The following is a 20,858-nucleotide window of genomic DNA, read 5'->3' as shown; positions in this document are numbered from 1 at the left end:
TTTAAAAGGCAAGTCCACGAACCAATGTAAGTGACTGACGTGGCATGGGCGTGGTTTCAAGCCCAAAGCAAGATTACCGAATGGATGGAGCACTTTGTGCTCGCCCGTAAAAAGTAAGTTCACCACTCACTAATCGCAACAACAACAAAAAATATGTGACTGCATGCTCCCTTAAGTGAGAGTGCCAAACTGCCACAAGAAATCATTGTGGAAATTGCACTGTATCAGATAAATTTAATAAACAACTTCTTTTAGTTTAAATACATTACTGCCTGCTATGAAAAGATTGGCCGAACAGACTTGTTTGACACTCCAAGATCAGTAGGAATGAAATTCTTATTAAAAAAAAAAAATACCCTACCCAGAATTAAGAGCTAGTAGTCGGAAAGACATGGACCTACAGAAAAAGTCTGTCAGAACATAATAGCCTACTGACAACTTTTTGGGCCTGCAGCCCCACCAGCAACTAGTTCCATGCCAAAATGAACCAAACCTATTAGCAAGATTCAGATCTGGTATCATACAGTTTTCACCAGCCACATCAAGATACCGGGCATTGGCCAGTTTTCGACTGTTCTGTCTTTATGTTGTAACTGCTCCACTAGGAAATGCTGAGCGTTTTTGCTTTTTCAAACCACCATGTGAACGTCATTCTTAAGCCCTTGCTATGAGCTCTGCAGTTTGGTAATTGTAAAGCTATTTTCTTAAATCTACAGGTGTTGTCTTCAGATACAATTAGATTTGTGGGAAAGTTTTTAAAATCTGTCATTTTTGTGGTTGTGTTCTAAACAGAAACAGTGGCTCTTATATTTATGTAATTTTTACGAGGATGAATAACTATGAACTGTAAGTATTTCATTTTTTGTTTTTATGGCTTTTAAATCCCAAAAAAGGACCGTACACTCCCTTTCTGCGGTCTCTTAAAAAAGAAAACCCACTATGTGACTAAATATACACCAGGAGCCCGTGTCACCTATCTCCACACTACCATTGTTTAAAAAAAAGGATGCGTGTTAAAAGCTAGACATAACACTTGGGCCTAACCCAGCTGAAGAAAGAACACAGCTTACCAGAAGGGAAGAGGCACTGGCCCTTGGTGGGGTGGGTCGGGCACCCTACCCTGTGCCGACGGCTACTCCGATAATGATGATGAGCAACAACACCAGGACAGCAACGCAGATGCCAATCATGATTTTTTTCTAAGAGAAGAACAAAGGAGGTACAAGATAAGAGTGTGAGCGGGGAAAAAAGGTTACGGTGGAAGTAAAGGGGAGGGTTGCGCGTCAAAAGTGAGGAGACCGCACATGAAGAATGTGGATGGGTAGAGGGTGAGAGGACGAAGATGTGGAGGGAGAGACCTTTGAAACCAAAATAAGCACTTGCAACTTAACACCAATAACAAAATAAAATCAATACAGTCTTCTGTATATCAGCGTGTTTGCACACCACACGCACACCCACCCACAGACAAGGGCAGTTGCACAGAGAATGGCATGCGTACACGCGCAAAAACATGCACAAACACACAAACAGAGGCGCACACAGGCTCTCACGTGGTGCACTAACACTTAGAAGAACGTGCACATAAACACTTTAAGGAACATGCACACATACAGGCGCAGACATGCACGACTGCACACAGAGGAGCACACACAAACACAGGAATGCACCCCTCCCATCTAAAGGGGAGAACGCACACAGGAGCACTTGCCCGAAACAGAGGAACGTGCACTCACACAAGCATACACGCACACAAAGCGCAAACAAAAGCGTGTACACACACACAAAGGAGCGTGCACACGCAGAGGAGTGTGCACAAGCTGACAACCATGTGCACACTCAATTTGGACGCAGAGGAGCAAACACAGGAATGCCCTCACAAAATACCCAGAGAAGCACGCACAAACACAAGCATACAAAGGAACCCATGTACACACACTGCAGACACGCACAGTACATTCTGGTCACTGGTCTGAGGAGTTCCTGAGCTGAGAACTCTTCTATGCTGCAGTCTGCTCCGCAGCAGTCCCTTCTGTTTCGACGGTATTCGTAGCCTGCAGTGTTGGTGGGGCTGAAGTAAAAGGTGTACCAGATTGAGGGTATGCAGTGGAGTCGAGTATGAGGAGAGAGGGCGGGTGTAGAGGGAAAGTGTACTGAAATAACATAAGCAATACTTATCTTCAGACCAGTGAAAAAACAATACATTTGTCATTATGTTTCCGTGCTATAACATCAGCTATGTGCATACACACAGGCAAGCACACACACTTGTGCAAACACAATTTGGGGCATGCACCTGCCACACACAAGCACAGAGGAGCACACAGGTGAGCGGACGCATACAAGGTGAACGCAAACACTCAGAGGGATCTCTCTCTCACACACACGTGCAAAAATACGCAAGCACAAGCACACACATGCAGACACCGCGTGCAGATGCACACAGTGTTGGTCTCTGATCTCAGGGAGTTTCTTAGCTCATACATTTTCTAATGGATGATGTCTACGTAAAAGTTCAGGTCTCAAATGCTATTTCTGTTCCAAGGGCCACTGTGTGTGTGTGTGTGTGTGTGGGGGGGGGGGGGGGGGGGGGGGGAAGGGAGGTAAGACATTTGTAAGGTATTTCTGAACGCTCTTATACAAGGGGTGTCAGTTTGGCACAACAGCTTTCGGGAGGCAGTCTAGCGTACCTTTCTAGATTTGGATTTGTTGACGATGGCTGTTTCCAACTCCTTTCTAGCCTTCTCCACGTAGTCGGTTGAGGTCGAGATGTTCTTTTCAATCCGGTCAATGGTCTCACCCTTGAAAGAAGAAAATACATATTGGGGCCATGTAAGATTGAAAGGGATAGTGGGTATGGGATCTACACTTACATGTTGGGGACAAGGGACCAGCACGAGTCACATAACGGGCTCTGTAAGGCAGCTTTGGATGATGTGACATTTAATGATAATACTACAGAGGTGTGTTCCCCCAAACAGTCAAGAACCTTTTAGGTCAACACTTATTTTATAGCTGTACCCCAAAGTCGTGGACCCTTTCGTGAACTCCAGACAGTTTAAAAAACGTTCTTAACATTCAGCTTTCTAAATACTTTAAAACGTTGCTGTGTGCTTCCAATCAGCAGCTAGCATAGACGATGGTTTCCCTCAGCTACCATGTTGGCACTTTACTAACCTTTGTTAACCATCTTTCTGGTGAATACTCTTTCTACCTGCAGATTCCTCATCTTTTGAGTATCCTGGGGCGCTGCACTGGACCCAGGCGCTTCTGACAGTTCTCCTCTTCGAGCAGGAAGCACTAGTCCTATCTCAGCACTCGCAGCAGCGCAGGCCTTGGAGCCATATAATACCGCGTCGGTGCGCCGAGGCCAGTCCTTCGTCCATTTCTCCCGAGCCGTCGGAGGCAAAGATGAGGGAAGCATCAGATCATACATGGATGTTAGTGCAACAAACTAAGTGAGAACCTTTATCGTATTAGAAACTAGGATAATTTTTCAAAACCGTGAGCTTGGCAGGATCAGCGAGGAATCTGCACACAGTTAGTATCCACTAGAAAGATCATTAACCAAATTAAGTAAACATTTTCTTCGTATGGATACTTCTCACTTTTGAATAGATATCCTAGTACTACTTCGTCTCAGGCGGAGGGTCAGGAGTGGCCGTACAAGGAAATCCTGCCAAATGGAATAAGCAAAATTGACGTCCCTTCTCATCTCCCTGTCCAAACAGCAATACTTTGCAAACATGTGGATGGAACCTTATGTAACTGAGTAAGACAACTCAGACACAGGGGCGTCCCTAGTCAGTACTGAAGCTGAAGACTTTGCTCTGGTAGCATGAGTATGGGGATTCCCTCTGACAATTTCCTCGTGGCAAGGGCACAACACACTTTAATAAAGACGACAATCCAGCATGACAAAGGCCTCTGTTGGAGTGCCTTGCTCTTTATTACTGCCTACATGTCTGATGAGGAAATGGTCATGAGACCTACTCAGCCTCGTCCAGTCGATGTAATACATGACCACTATTTGAGGATCCAGCCGCTTTAGCCTTCCCATCTCCTTGGTGGGAAGTTGATGGAGGGAAGCAGGAAGAGGGGGGGAAACGGGGAAGTAATGGATGGCTGCAGATGGAGGAGGAAGGAAAGCTCCTTTAATCCTTAAGACCAGTTTGTATGGGTAAAAACAGTGAAAAGGTATGCAGACAGATTACAGCTCACTAATGCACTGTGCTGAAGTGATCGCCACAAGAAAAACAGTTTTTAATGTTAACAAACCTAACTGACAACTGTGTAGGTGTTTGAATGAAGACCCTGTCAAAAATGGCAAGCCCCAATTCGGATATCATTGACGCACAACTAAGATTGTAGGGGAAAACCTGTATGTGAGCCCCTACAAAAATCTGAGAACAATCAGGATTTGACCAAAGAACGCAGGTCAAGAAAAAAGATAAATGCAGAGAGAGCAGCAATATAGCCTTAGACAGTGCCCACCGCACAGCCTTGCTGCGCTAGCAAGAAGGGAACTGCAACATTAGATAGCTGTGCCTTTAGAGTGTAAACATTTTAAAATGCATATCACGTCAAAAAAGAGGTTCCAACTTTTCAAATAGACTGGTTTGGTGATGGGGTGATGAGCTGACAATATGACGTCAACAAACTCTGCTGGAAATTAAAGGAACTCTGGTGTCCCAGTTCAATCTCCAGGTACAAAGGTGGAGGCTTCGGAAGTTGGGGTGAAGAACCTGCCCTACATACTACAACAGGAAATTTGCTGAGAGGCAGCTCGTTCAGAAGACACAGGTAGTTGCAGGATGTCTACCTACCACACTATTCTTGGCGAGTCCGGGGTGACCCGCAAGATTTGGGCCTGATCCTGATGAAGCTTTCTTAACACCTGAGGAATTAAGAAAATAGTAAGTGAAGCAGAAATGTCAACCGCAACTGACATGCATCCATCCTCAAGGCTTTCTGCACTGCGACCTGGTGGGTACAGAACATTGGCTACAGCACATCTTTCCGTATGGCGAAGAGGTCTACCTGAGGGGTGCCCTACAGGGCAAAGATGTAATGAACGACTTTCAGGTGGAGATGCCGTTCGTGGTCAGTAAAGTGATGCCACCTCAGGTTGTTGGCCCTGACCAGATGGTAAGCGAACAGCGAGATCCCACGAGCCTGAGCCCCAGCCTAGGCCCAAGGCTTCTTCACAAAAAAGATCAAACACCACACCCTCCTCGCTTATCAAAGAAATACAATGCAGTTCTGTCATTTGCTAAGATCTGGACAGATTCATTACAAAGGGAGGGCAGGAAGGCTTTCAAGATCAGACAAACTGCCCGAAGCGCAAGCAGATTAATGTGCAACACCATCTCTCCCTAATCCCCATTTTCTCCAAAGGTACAACCCACCCCAAGGTGGATGAGCTCTCAGCTACTGTGGCCACTGCTGGAAAAGGGTAAAAGGAGATCCCTTGCATCAGGTTCTCATCTACTGACCAGGGATACAAGTCGGTCTCAGTGTTCTAGAAAATTCTGAAGATGTTCAACAGACACTAATGGGAAGCCCTCACCTGCCACGGTGTGTGCATCACCAGTAGAAAGCAGAAAGTCAGCATGCTTAGGAAAATAACCATCCGGACTAAAGCACACGTTTGAAACATCAGAATCAGATGAAGAACATTATGGATCCTCTGAGATGGTGAGAAGGGCTTCAAAATTGTTGTATTCAGTAGTTCTCCTTTGAACAAGAGGCACTGGTAAGACTTGGTAAGAGTTGAGCAAGCTGATGGACAAGCTCAGGTCGAACAGCAAGAATGCTGTAGCCTTTCAGTGGCACGACACCAACTGCAGCAAGCCCAATTTGTTCAAGTACCTCAAAGATTGACTGCTAAATCAGATCCTTGACCTGCACAAATGTGCCACAACCACAGCCACCACCTTTGTGAACTGCTGGGGTGACATTAATCCAAAACAGGAAGACAGTGACTGGTAGTAGGTGGATCCTACCATGAATAACCAGAACCTTCTGTGCAACCACAGGATCGGTATGTGAAAATATATGCCCTGCAAGTCAAGGGACACCATCCAGTCTTCATTTCCAGCGGCAAAAGTACCTAAGCCAAGGACAGCAGCTTGAACATTTTTCCTTGCCAATGTAAACGCTCAAGACGAACCTGAGGTTCAGTGTTGGATACAAACCACCATTCTATGTAGCTTATATGCCCAGCTTTCTGCTGCTGGACCAAACCCACTGCTCCTTTTTAATAAGGGATGCCGCCTCCTGCTGCAAGATCTGAAAGTCTACTCTCGACTGACGTGACTAAGGAGGTGCTTGATGTAAGGCAAGGGCGGACACCCATTCTATGATCTATAACACCCACGTGTCTGATGCAACAGCTTCTGGTCCTGGAGGGAGGAAGACACTGTTGTCCAACATGTCTCTGTAAGCAGAAACTAAAGCACCTTTCCAGATGGTGCAGGGAAACAAGGAGGTAGAGGAGGGTTGCTGGGCCTGTCTGCCTTTAACTTTGCCTCTGCCCTGTACTGCCACAGAAACTGGTTCAGCTGCGGGACGGGCAGGAACGCTGATGAAAGGCAAAACCTTTCAAGAAGCCTCAAAATGTCCTTAACTGCCTGAGTCTCAGGCTTGTGACTGTAGTTCCAATGCTATAGCAGTAGCTTCTCTAGTCTTGAACATGTCGAAGACTAAGTTGGCCTTATCCTCGAAAAACGAGAGCCATCAAATAGCATGTGCCTTATACTCACCTGCACGTCCCTGGGAAATCAGATGATCCTTGGCTATGCGGGTGTCCTCAAAGCTATTGAGGAGCTGATGGTCCTAGCCACAGCCACTGCATGGAGACCTTTACTGATAATCTGTGTGGAAGCATCCTAGACATCATTCATCAGCTCAGCAAAGTGTTATTTTAAATGGTCTGGCAAGCTATGGACCACCATATCTAGCCAGCAGACATGTGGCGTTCATGGTCCTTAGGGCTAAGCTGCCCCCAGAGAAATCTTTCTTCCCTGGTACCTACGATTTTTTAGATTCTCTATTTAAGTGGGAAAGCCTATGAATTTTTTTGGGGACCGGATGGGGACTGCAGCACCAAACTTTCAATGGAGGGGTACGCTTAAAAAAAAGAGCAACCCCCAGGTATTATCCTGTACCGATGGTCAATATGTATGTTTGAGGCTGGAACAGAAGTCAGCTCGTGCCAAGTGGCATTGATGAGATCAAGCAAAGCTTCCTTGAATCGAAGCACTCAGACTGCTGGCGATGCAGGCTGTTGGAAATGGTGTCAGTGCTACTGGTGTTATCAATACCAGTGGAGGATCCACTGACCAGGGGTAAGGTGCTGGTGTGGCTGAGGTTGTCAGCAGAGACATACCCTGAAGAAGACCTCCCTCGTCGTATGCTAACCAAGGGCAAAACTGCTAGCAGTACTCCAAGCAGGCCCCAAACGGTTTCATGGGGTCAAGAAGTGCACCGAGGGGATTGCTGCATCTGTAACTCCATTATGGCGTTCAGGAAGTGCATTATGTCAGTGCCTTGTGCTGGAAAGGACGGGGAGGCTAGAATCGATGTCAAAACGAAAATCGTGTTGGCACTGGCACAGTAGTTGTTTTAACGACATTCAAAGAGCTCTGAACTGGGCAGTGGAAACAGTGGTGCTGCTGGCAAAGGCTCTTCCGGGACAGTGAAGTCTACGAACTCCGGCTACGATAAGGACTGTGCAGCTGGACAGTAACACCCAGGTGATCATCAGCAGAGACCACAAACACGTCAACACGTCAGCATCTCTTGTTATGCTTCTTCCTCTATTTCGAGGACTTGGTGAACAAAGAAGACCACACTTCGAGGCAGACCATGACTGAAGTTTGGCTGGTCACACAGATGCCACAAAGACTTTGGCCTCTAACTCCTTAATGGCCTTAGTGTGACTGAAGCAGCACTTTGTGCACTGTCTGGAGTCACACTTTGCCATCAGGCACTACAGGCAGACATTGAAGAGATTAGATATGGACATCTGTTCATGGCAAGAGCACCAAGATCTAAACCTTGACATTTTAGGGTGAGACATCCTTAAGCACTGATCAGCTCGAATTATGAAGAAAAAAACTGCTGAAAAAGGTGAAATTTCACAAAGAGCAACTGCAGATGCGAGCTGAGAAATACAGAAAAAAGGAAATGACATCAGTGCATGGTGGTGAAGATCTATGGATCCAGTGAAGTCACACCTGTGTAGAGATCAAGCTAGCTAGCACCACCTACAAGGAAATCCAGGAGCTGGTCTGTACAGAAAGCAATAAATGTGTTTACGACTCGGCAGAAGTCAGAGAGAGCTATATATCCAAACTCATACTAACCAGTCAAAGCAGACTTACCTATTTAATTAAGCAGCACTGTTCGAAAACATTTCACAATGCTGCAACACAGCAGACAGACACTGTCATTTGTTACAGGAAAAAAACAGCCTCACCTGAGCCTCGACCTCCATGGCCAAGTACATGAACATCTCATGCAGCTCCTGAATGCTCTTTTCCAGCTTCAGAATCTCACCATGGCGAGTTTCAATTTCGTTCAGTGCTTCCTTTGTTAATTCAATGTCTTTCAGAATCTGGAGGAGAAGCAGGAAGAAGAAAATTGTGGATCACTCACGGAGATGCAGTTAATGGAGTGTTTTAGTGGAAGAATGGCAAAACCAACAAGGCTGACCAGAGAGGGAGACAACTTAGAAAGAAAATGTAAACAGAAGACAGTAATAACGCATGAATTTATTCTATCAAATAGTCCCCAGGAAAATGCTAATTATAATAGTAAGACTCTGGGGCACTGGCGTCAATCTAATTAGCCCACATACAGATGTTAAAGCAGAAAGTATATGTACTTCAGAATTCTACAACTTGGGTGAATCTGTGGTCCTTAGCCTTCAAGCACCTGACAATTAGAACAAAAAAAAGTCCACTGATCACATGTGACAGTTTAGGACTTCTTAGAAAAAAATGATGCAACAATGACATATGGAGAAAACAGTGATACTTGTGTTACGTATGTGACTCAATTGCGACTCCTCCATTACTCACTTTTCTTATTTGTTCCTATGACACTTCACAGAAAGGAGAGCAGCTATAGTAATTAATGAAAAGAAACTACACACATATACGCGAGTAATGTTTGCTACATAGTTTTGACTGTGTATATGCACGAGTCATTTGCATGGTCTGTTGCAGCAGTAAGCAGAAAGGCATGCAACTGTGGTGCAGCAATACACACCCCAAGAAGGCAAGGATATTGGTCATAAAGTTTATGTTAACATTCTGGACGCAGAATCTTTTTTCTATTTCTGTCAATTAGCTTTGAGGGATTGATTCTACAATAGCTTTTTCACCTTGGTTTGAGCTATAGAAGCATCATTTTGTTGTCAGTTTTCACTGAACGACTCAAAGATGGATGCTGGAAGTGGGCGCAATTGTCTAAACTACTGTACCTCGGACTTTCATATCTATTTGTGTCCCATAAAGTCAGAGCAAGTAATCAAACTTGAGTAGGAGCCCCACTATGGCTTCAGTCTTGGTGCTGAAGTTCCACTGGCAGGTATGCACTGGAGAGGAGTGGGTCAGTCATCTGGGTGTCTATTCCCCTTCCAGACAAAACTTAACAGGAGGTGTATTAAAGTGTGTAACCCAGTTTCTTTAGACCAGACATTTTAGGTTAAAAGGTTGGCCAAGCAAGGAAGAGAACAATTCTTGGCTAGTTAATATCCTATTTTGAGTAGGAAAAGGAACAGTATTGAGTAAAATGGGAGCCGGAGGCGTACACTAATTAACTTTCCAACATCAACACAGGGATATAGTAACCAAGAATGGTGCTGTGAAGCTTGCATAGTAGTGCACTAAGAGTCTTAAGATACTTAACTGCAATAAAACATGTACCTTTGAGGGCACCAGTGACAGAGCACTAACATCTGTGAAGCTTCCCTAGGAGCTGCAATGCCACAAACATCTCTCCAGAGGCAATATCGGATTAAAAAAATCACAATGGAGACAGTCTCTTTGAACCACCCTTTCCAAAATTTGAAACTTGCAGCCGTTTAGTTGCATGTCCAGAGTCACACCAATACCACATTTGGAATTTGGTAGCGAGGATGTCTGGTATTGTAGTTGTGGCCTTCCATTAATGCAGGAGCTGAATATTGCAACCACATTCTTTTTCAATGAGGTCTTGGACCAGAAGTATCTGCTCATAGACCACCACAAATAGGAGCCTTTATGGATGTGCAGGTGCCATCTGAGCAACCTGTCTGAGAGTGGCATATGTTCCCGCTGCAGCCAAGGAGCACCTATGACTTTCGAATCCGCTGTCACCACTGTACCCACAATGCTCAATTAATTCTTCTCCTTACTAGAGTATAAATCTACCTGTAAATGTCAGATTTCCTTCATAATTTGTTGAGATTATATATATATATATATATATATATATATATATATTATGCAGTGGCAGTCACTAGTGTTATAGGTAGGTCAGTGTTTTCATAAGAAGAGCTTTTTGGTTAGTTAATAACTTTGGGGCGGTTTATCGAATCTGCATGAAGCTTTCCTATAAAACAGTTCTTTCACCTTGGCTCCTTAATGGATCAGTGCAAAACTTTTCATGAAGCAGAGGCCAACAAAAAAAAGGAGATGAGTGCCCCCAAAAATATGATTTTCCATGTTAATTCCCATACAAAACATTGTCCTCGGGTACAGACAAAATGGCTGAATGGAATTACACCATATTTGCCAAAAGTTGAAACTTTATCCATAAAGCATGCTTTTTGTGATTTGGTGTAAATCAGTTCAGTCACTTCTAAGAAATTTGTGTTTAAAGATGGGCTAGGTTTGGGCATGACTGAGTTAACAAGTTAAATGTTTCTTGACTGTTGGTCTTCAGATATGCTCAAATTGACATGTTCAAAGTTGGGTAGGCAATCCTGATTGGCTGGCCAGAACATCAACAATATGATGTGGCAGCCATTACCAGACGGACACAGTACCTGCATCCTGAAAATGAATAAATAAAAACATAAAGGGGCAGAGTGAGTAACCTTGACCACCTGATGTATGTGAGAGAGGGCCAGAGGTGTGCAAAGGTTGTCCCCTCCTTGACTGGCTGGCCTCAACGTGGACACCATATAGTGGCAGACATTACAGGACTCTGGCATGGCTCCCAATGAAATGCATTGTAATGAATGCCAGGTTTTGAAGGTCATAAAAAGTAGCACATATAAAGGGCGAAAACAGGCTGGAGTTGCAATATAAATAATTTGGTGGAGATATACTATTATTTTAGGAATTCTGGTAAGTTCTCAGGGGAATTTTCCGAGTGAAAGACGCTGACCGACTACTTGGATTTCATGAACCATGTTTGAGATTTTCTTCAAGTAATTTCTCATAGAGATTATGGCAGGCACTCTAGAAGCTAAAATGAGACCATGTGTTTATATGTTCACAGTATGTTTCACAGCAATGCGAGAATAAAGTTGGTCATTCTGAGTAAAAAACGTACTTCCACCAAACTGCCATTTGATTCCTCACTGTGATACTGCAGCTTGCCAGTTTTCTAATGAACAACTACAGAGCATTCTTTATTTATCATAAACATGTGGCACACCTGAACTCCATTCTCATGGAATCAAAACTGTACAACTGAAAACATTTCAGTTAGAAATGAACAAAATTAGGGGGTTCATTTTGTAATAGCAGTTATTTGTAGTGCTCTAGAAAGCTAAAACAATGGCACATATTCCATGCATTTTTCAAATATCTTCCTCATCAATGTCAGAAAAAAGTCTGGTATGCAGAGGGGAAACAAGCACTTTCAACACAAGCAGCAGCTTACCTGAATGCCACCTGGAAGGAATCAAAGCTGTAAAACTGAACACATTTCCTATAGTATATTGCAGTAAAGGAACTTAGTGAGGAGATTCTTTTTGTCATAGAAATTATGGTTAGTACTCTAGAAAGCTAAATTGAGGACACATTATCCATAAATTCTCAAGTACCTTCCTCATCCATGTCAGCAAGACAGTGTAACATGCAGATTGTAATATGTACTTCTCATACCAGCAGCGGTCTTGTCAGTTAACTCCCTAACCTGAAGCATAATGAATTTACAAAAGAACTAAAAAACTGAGATTTTTGCATACGTACTGAAGAACGCGTTACTTACCTTCGGTAATGCCTTATCTGGTAGAGACAATATCTGGTTGCAGATTCCTTACCTCTGAATTTCCCTTAGGCATCAGACTGAATCCGGAGATTTTCATGAGCAGTGCCCCTTCCTGCCGTTAGGTAGCGTCGATTGGCTCCAGGTCCGTTGTCGGTGCCAGACATGATGTTGCAGTTCCTATATAGGTGCCACCCAGCGCACTGACATCAGTTTCTTATCACAATATTCAACACCAGAAGCACAGAGCCATAAAGAAACTGACTACTGGTGATCCAAAACTAAGGCCTTGAAAGGAGAGTCCCTGCCCCTAGAAATCAGTTTGCTGAGCAGGTAGGATGGGTCAATAACAAATCTGCAACTAGACACTGTGTATACCAGATAAGGCATTTCAGAAGGAACTTGTTCATCTGATAGAGGCTTCTAATTGCAGATTACTTACCTTTGAATAGATACTCAAGCAATACGATCCACAGTGGTGGGTCTGTGGACCAAGTTCATACTAGAAAGTCCTGCAGGATCGAACAGGCAAAGTGATCGTCCCTACAGACCTGACTGTCCATTCAGTAGCGTTTGGGGACGTGAAATCTTTGCACAGGACTCTTGGTGGGGACGGCAAGTCCCAGAGTGCTCTTGCCAGCCAGGAGGGTCCAGAAACCACTGTTTCCCATTGCCGCACACAGCACTATAAATCGCTTGAAGGAGACCCGTGGCGCAGGATGCGCACGAGCCAAGAGTGGGCCTGTCTTCGTCCATCATCACCCGGAAGAGGCTAGGCCACCCCTTTTGGGTCCGTTATCAAGCAGGAAGTCATTTAGCTCAGAGCACTTGAGTGCTCCAAAGTACAGTGACTTTTAAGCTCCTGCACTTATTGTCTTTTACTGTTGCTGTTTGTTTTTAATTTTGTTGACTACTCCAGTGTGAATTGGTAAACGAAACGAAACGAAACGAAAAGCAGCATATGTGCCTACCCAAACAAACTCCCACACCACTATAGACTGCTTTCTGGTCATATCGAAGGAGACCCAGCTTGTGGAATGCAGACTTTCCCTTACTGCAGAGGAGCTGTGTGGTTCTTCCATTTTTGAGCCCTAAATCCGGACAGAGATCTTTGATGATGCTATAGCGCCATCATGCAAGAAGATTCTGTTGGTGGAGCATGTGACTCTCTCACGATTACTAGCTTGACAGAAGGGCTGCATGAGAAGGGGGGTTTGAATGGGACAAGTAATGTTGCACATTCTCTTGCACTTTCTCCCGCTTATGGGCCAGGACCAAGGCGCAGGAAAGGTGGACCCAAGACTAAGGGGAGCCACCCCAAAAATGCTCATTCCTGTAGGCAACAGCCACTTTTAGCCCCCAAACACTCAAGAACCATACACAGCCCTCTAGGGCCTGTGGAACAGTATTTGTGGGAGATCTGGACCTCAAACTTCGCCCCTTGTATGAGTGTCTCTCTGTTGTGGAAGATCATTTGAGTACCCTCATTAAAAAGTTTGAGGGTTGGACATCGGCCTCTACTGAGGAGCTCCCCAGTGATCAGAGTAGAGTTCCACGACTTCCAACTGCAATAGAAATTAACTCTGGCCAGAAGTTAGGGCACAACTAGGGGAATTTCCCCCAATTCCTTTTTATGGTCAGGAGGTAATGCACGTTAGGCCCTCAACCAAGGATGGTGGCTCAGCACTGGCTGCTAGACCTCAACTTTGCTTGAATCCTCTCACGGTGATCAACGTACCACCTGTTTCATGCCCATAGGTGATTGTTTTAGCAAATGCCCCATGTTTGTCATCTGGGTGTATACAGTCTACTCCAATCTTGAAAAACAAGGTGGTACACTGGTTTTATAACAATGTTGGATCGTCACATAATCTGCGAGAAGAGATTATTTCTGTGCATAGGGTGGAGGGGATTGGGCCATTATCGCAGGAGTTCCAGGGTGACTGTATCATTGTCAATTTTTGGAATCCATTTGTTGTGGGTGACCTCCTGTTCCAGGCCAGGATATGCACATTTAAATCAGGAGCAATTAAGGTTCTGCCTTTGTTTTTTTTTTTTTTTTTTTTTTTTTTTTAACAGGCACTTTGCTCCAGGCTCCTTGCGGCCCTTTAAAGACCAACCTAGACACCACTTACAGTGCCAGCCCCTGATTAGGAATAGATATGTGGTATTTGCGTGCTTTGAGGACACTGATTGACAAAGAGAGAGGGAAAGTGTTTTTGTATGGCATCAGCTACTATGACCAATCAACACACGGACACCCTCCACTTGACATCTGCATTAATATCCTATTCTTTCTCCTACTTTTTGTTTTCTCCCCCCATGCTGGGGCCCTTAAGGGACTATTGCTAGTTCACCTGTATCCTCCCCATTGCTTTGTTGTTTTCAGGTACCTTGGGCCCAATATTTGTGGGTCACTCAGACTTTGGCTGATCATCATCCTTCACCGAGGACTCTTCCAATTGATAGTGAGGGTTTACTTTCCTCACCATTGGCAGCGTCAGGCCCACTTGAGTTGGGTGTCCTTTCCCCCGATCTCCCATCACTACCAAGTTGGTTTCTTGGAATGTTGCTGGCCTGACATCTAAGCTTGCATGTGCCAACTGGTGCAGGTTTATAAATACAATTGATATTTGCATGTTCCAGGAGACATGGGCATGCTGGGTTTGTTAACTTTTTTGCGGCTGCCATTACCTTCGGGAAAGGAAGGCCCTCGGAGGAATTAACAATTTGGGTAAAGACCTCCCTACGCTGCACGCTTAAGGAAATCAATATGGGCAGTCCAGATAAACCAATGTGTTTCCCAATCATTTTCGGGTGGTGGGGCATACTACTTGTACAATGTGTATTGTAGACAAGGGGCAATAGCGCTGAGATGCAAGTAACTGATTTGATTAGCGGTCACTTCACAGACCTAAATAAGGGTTCCTTTAAAATAGGGGCAGGTGATCTCAATTGCAAATTTGAACCAACGTCCACCTCCGAAGAGGATATTAGTAGTGCAGTAGTGACAACGACAAAGCTTGGGGGCGTACCGAGCGTTAAACTTTCCCCTGTGATAAGGTGGTCTGCTGCTGTACTGCAGCTGAATGTATTCACACTTAACAATGGTCTTTAGGCTTGTAATGGGAGAACCAAATCTGGCAGGGAGGGGAGACATATGTATCATCACCCGTAATGCTCTAGTCTAATTGATTATATCCTCCTGGACATCAGGTTGTGGCCAGTCCTGGTTGATCTGTAAGTAATTCTGATGCAAGAAAGTGATCATAGCATCTTTGGTTTAAACGCTGGTAGCCCTGGGTGATTCCCTTCAAAAAGCCCCAAATGAGTTTTTAGATCAAAGGTTGCTTCCCACTAACATTCAGTGCATGCTCAAGTGGAGTATGGTGACTGAGTCACAAGAAACCTTGCTGAAAGTGTCAGAGGCTATGACTGCTGGAATGGATGCTGTGGTAGCCTAAAATGTGACAAGTTCCAAGTTTTATTAAAGATTTTAGATCCAAAACATGTTTAAAAAAAAATTCTACATATTAATTCATTCACTGGACAATTTATCAACTCCTTAGCAGCTTTTGCAGGACTCACTCCGTACCTTTTAAAAAGTGGGTTTAAAAACCTCTGCTGATAAACACTTAATACAGGACAAATAAATATAACATGCTCAATCATCTGTACACCTACATGATAAAGATTACATTCTCTATCATCCCAGGCTATATCCTCCAAGCATCTGTTACTGTATTTATATAATGCGACAAGAGAACGTCCGGACTCTCTGACAAATCTGTGTACAATTCACAACTCTATGTCTGATTTCCTTAGGAATTTATTCACTAAAGAATCCAAAGGTACCTTGAAAAGAAACATGATGGCCACATGGTACACTAAATCAAGCCGGAATGCTAGGCGAGTCCTGTCAGGGTCCCTCAGAGCAGGGCCTACAGATACCATTCGGGCAGCTAGGGGCTTTACAAAGCCACTACTTTGAAAGCAAAAAGAGGCTGAGAGTGGGCCAAATGGGCCACAATGCTAGACGACATCACAAATAAAGATCATTGCACCTTCCGGCAAACAGTTGTTTTCTGGTGAACAAGGAATTAATGGGCCAATTGATAGTAGCACTGCTGCAGACGTTTGTGTTGAGCATTTTTCCAGCTGCATTCTGGAGATGTAGTTTGGGGGTCACCTGAGGTATATATGATAGATACAGCGCAGGATCCGACTTGGGCTCAGCTCAATGATCAGAGAATAAGGGTGAAGAATAGCATCCCCTACTTGTAGACTATCTCACCAAGGTGCTTCCCCAGACCAAGCCTAGTGGTGAGAAAACTATATGAGATTTCTAAAGGCCTGGAATCGATTGCACCAAACAAGACACCAGGGCTGGATAAAGTGCCTGGAGATCTGATTATGTTGTTTAAGAATATATGGAGCCCTTACTTTGCTCTTTTTTTTAAATACTTTAATGGCTAGTGAGCCCATGGCCCCCATTTGGGCTGGGGCAGAGATCATCCCAATCTTTAAGAAGGGCTCTAGGTCTTCACCTGCCAACTATAGGCCAATTAGTCTGATTGACAGCTCACAAAAACTGTATAGCCGCATAATTTTGATCAGACAGAGTGAGTGGTGACTGATTCAGATATCTTGACCCCTCTAAAAACTGGCTTTAGAGATAGTATAGGAACGATTGATCAGGTATTCTGCTTACAGTTGCTGTATTAGAAGTATGTTCTTCTGAGGGGAGCTGGCTTTATGTAATTTTCGTTTTTTTTTTTTTTAATCTGCTTCTGACCTCGTCCCTACAGAGTCCTTACGGAGGGTGCTGATGAGGGTCCCTGCCTATCTTCTAAAACATATCATCAGATTACATACTAAGAATTATGATCAGGTGAAATATGGGCCTCACGGCGAGCTAACTGAACAAATCCCTGTAAACAAAGGAATGACGCAAGGGTGCGTGTTGGCCTCAACCCTTTTTTTCTCCTTTATTTAATGACTTAGTATCTGAATTGGGGAAATGTGAGGGTGATGCTCCGTGTCTTGCCAGGGTCAAGATTCCGCCCCTGCTGTTTGAGGATGACACACTTCTGTCCAAATCTCCTATGGATATACCAAAGCTCCTGGATTGCTTTGGGGACTTCTGCAGGCAGCAAGGGCTAAAGATTAACCTCAGCAAGATAAAATATATGGTATTTAACCCTTGTCCAACATCACATATAAATCCAACTCTCACTGGTGAAAGTCTGGAATGTGTCCGGTGTTAGACTATTTGGGGGTTACCCTCGATAACACCTTGACTGGTCATTTCATGTTCAGAAGGACAGGCTCAAGCTTGAGCAATATTGTGGGGGTATTTTGAAGTCCCAAGCTTAGCTCTTCTAAAAGTGACACTAAGCAATGAGTCGTTTCCGCTGTCTCAAGAGTCCTGATGTCCATGTGGAGGCTCAGATGTAAAATGTTCATTTGACGGACTGGTGTTTTTTCCTTGTTGCTAGATTTTAATCCTTTTATATCTATATTGTATCTTGTTTCATTGGCAACATTTTATTATTTGCTTTTAAATCATATGGGCTGGCTTGGATTTGCACATGAACTGCCGAACTGATGTTTTATTTTGGAATCGTCTTTAGGTCAAGCCTAGGCAGCGCACATGCGCGGTCTGCAAGACCTGCGGTATTCAGTAAAAGGACTTTGATCCTGCCTTCTGCTTACTATAGGTAGACTGCAGTGTCGCTCTTCTTTGCTGCCTCCTAACTGGCTAGTACAGCCAATACTGGCTAGGAGCAAAGACCAAGTACAGTTTCCTTACACAGTGAATTGTTTATCTGTTGTTTGTGGGACATCTTTTTTAATTATTTCCTGTGTCAGCTTGTGTGCTTTTGGGCTTTATTTACAGTTGTAGTGTGTATACAAAGTTTAAATTCTATGTTTTTTGAGCCCACATAGCTTTCATTTTAGTAGAGCAGCACATGCGCTTCAGGTTTCATATGCAGACAAAGTTTAATGTAAACCCATTGTTTAATTTTATTTGTAACGAGTTTAATTTTATTAAGATTTAAATATTTTGTACAGCCGATGCAGAGATTCAAACCCAGTTCCGCAGTTCCAAAGTCGGCAGCTCTATATGTTACGCCATATCGCTAACTTGTTTTCCTGTTTGTTATGGCAGAGTTTACCCTAATGCGGCCAGGGCTGTGAGAAGCCGCATGGCAGCCAGCTACACACTGGACCCTCTATGACTGAATGCAAGCAATTCTAGGGTAGCAGCTGCAAGTACAATGGAATTAAATTGCCATTGACCAACTCACTTAACCTTCTCTCATCCTCCTTCAGCATCAGAGGCAGTGGTGACTGCGTAAGTATACCTGCACTGCTTCGTATTTGCAGGCAGTATAAGAGAGAAGATGCTGGGTTTGCAGGGGTCATGTGCTGGCCGTATTGATTCAAAGAATTGAGAGCCATGACGGTAGAAGAAAAAAAATGCTAAAAAGCTTCCATTTTCACAAACACATTTGACATCTACCATTACCCATCCCACTGACTAATACCCGCCCTCCTGTTCTTCAACCCCCACCTTCTTGTTGTCTCCTCCTGTTCTCCCTCCCCAATCCGATTAACAAAGCCAATATCTCACCCATGGGCGAGACCTATTGGCTTTGCCAATCCTTGTTATGTATTGGGGTCTTTTATGGCCATTTGAGTCGAAATGAAGATTTGAATTGATAATGTGTGCAGAGATGACCACGTTGCCGCCTCACAGATATCAAGGACTGGAACTCTGCGTGCTAATGCAGTGGTCACAGCTTTATCTCGGGTAGAATAAGCATGCAAACCCTTCTTGGCCAGTGCGAAGCAGATCTTAATACAGAGAAAGACCCATCTGGAGATGGTCTGCTTCTGCACTACCTGACCTTTTTCACACCCACATAATCGACAAACAGTTGACCATCCACCCGGAACGCTTTTGTACAATCAAGGTAGAATGTGGATACTCTTTTTGGGTCCAGGCGGTGGAGTCTCTCCTCTTCATTTGAAGGATGTGGGAGTGTGTACAAAAGTAGGCAAGGTGATAGATTAGACTACATGAAAGGGGGTAACCCCTTTTGACAGAAAGGAAGCCCTAGTGCGAAGAATCACTTTGTCAGGATAGATGAAAAGGGAGGCCAGCTTAGATGAAAATGCCTGCAGCTCACTCACCCTGAGGGCAGTGGAATGGCCACAAGGAAGGCTGTAAACTTGTTTTAAAAATGAGAAGCCTGAGAGGGCAATTGTGGAGACACTCCAAAGGAGTGCACATCAGAAATGTGAAAACCAAGTTCAGATCCCATTGGGGCATAATGAATGGGGATGGAGGAAAAAGATGCGTAACACCTTTGAAGAACCTACGTACAAACAGGGGACTTAACCAAAGAAGGCTGATCAGGCAACCTAAAAAAAGCAGAAATAGCAAATGAATAAACTAAGAGTGCCCATAGCATAGCCCTGCTGGGCCAGGGAAAGGATAAACAACAGGACCTCAGAGAGAGGGGCAGAAGGGGGGGGGGGGGGAAGTCAACAGACTTGTCTGTGCACCATGCCACAAATTACTTCCAACGACAGGCATATACCATTTTGGTGGAGGGACGGCTGGATGATAAGATTATGTTACAGACTTCGGGGGGGAAGGTCAAAAGCTATCAACTCTTGAACATGCTCGGCGACTCAGGATACCAGACTCTCCGTGCCCAGTTTGGAGCCACAAGGATTACTTGGGCGAGTTGTTATACATCTTCTTGAAAACTCTGAGCAAAAGTGGCATGGGCAAAAAGGCGTACAGGAGGCCAGATTTCCACTCAAAACAAAAAGTTTCTCTGAACAATTGCTGTCTTGGAAACTCCAACGCGTAAAACTGCTGAAATTGCACGTTCTCTGTGGAGGCAACCAGATCTAACCAAGGCTCTTCCCACTGCTGACAGAGATCTTGTACCACCTCCAGATGGAGACCAGGCTGAGTTTGTCTGCTCTGGCATTCAGAGATCCCACCAAATGTTGAACCACAAGGGCTATGCACTGCTGTTCCAGCCACGTCCAGAGCGAAGAGCCTCTTGATAAAGGGCAAAAAGTACAAGTAATGGACAGAATGTTAAACAATGTCAAACTTTCATCCAGAGTGCAGGGATCTGGGCCTAAATCCATAATTTCTTTGTTACCTATGTCATTCCAGTTTGGACCAAGACACATACAAATCAGTCTTGACCCTGCCCCCCCCCCCATGGGAACAGTCCAGCCCCAACTGCCAGGCCAGGTCTTCCCTGGACCAGAAACAAGCACCCTGGGACCAGTTTCGAGGTATCACCTTGACAAAAGGTCCATAACCTCTCCCCGCCCTGCTTGTTGCAGTACCACATGGCAGTGGTGCTGTCCAGGAAATACCGACACCATATTTCCCTTGATAGAGGGAAGAAATGTTTTAATGCTAGCCGGATCGCATGGACCCCAAATAGGTTGATGTGGAGCCCAGATTCTGCCGAAGACCAGATGCCTCCGATCTCCACATCTCCCAGATGGCCACCCCATCCCAGGTGTGATGCAGCTGTCACTACTGTCAGATCTGGTTGGGGAAGGGATCACCCTCTGATCCAATTGTGGTATGGTAACCACCAGTG

General features: G+C 44.5%; 1 protein-coding gene across 1 annotated transcript in view; it reads right to left on the bottom strand.

Annotated features, from left to right (window-relative positions):
- LOC138304267 (syntaxin-4-like) overlaps positions 1-20,858 on the bottom strand; it is a 291,940-nt gene that overhangs the window by 101,330 nt on the left and 169,752 nt on the right. The window contains exons 8-10 of the mRNA XM_069244190.1: positions 8,483-8,620; positions 2,691-2,801; positions 1,071-1,199 (exon numbers count right to left, since the gene is read on the bottom strand). Of these exons, the coding sequence (XP_069100291.1) occupies positions 1,116-1,199; positions 2,691-2,801; positions 8,483-8,620 (333 nt within the window). The 3' untranslated portion in view covers positions 1,071-1,115. The remainder of the gene's footprint in view (positions 1-1,070; positions 1,200-2,690; positions 2,802-8,482; positions 8,621-20,858) is intronic.

Source organism: Pleurodeles waltl, chromosome 7 (assembly GCF_031143425.1).
Source record: "Pleurodeles waltl isolate 20211129_DDA chromosome 7, aPleWal1.hap1.20221129, whole genome shotgun sequence".
Classification (NCBI taxonomy): domain Eukaryota; kingdom Metazoa; phylum Chordata; class Amphibia; order Caudata; family Salamandridae; genus Pleurodeles; species Pleurodeles waltl.
Note: the sequence above shows the minus strand (reverse complement) of the source record. Positions and strands in the feature narration are given on the sequence as shown.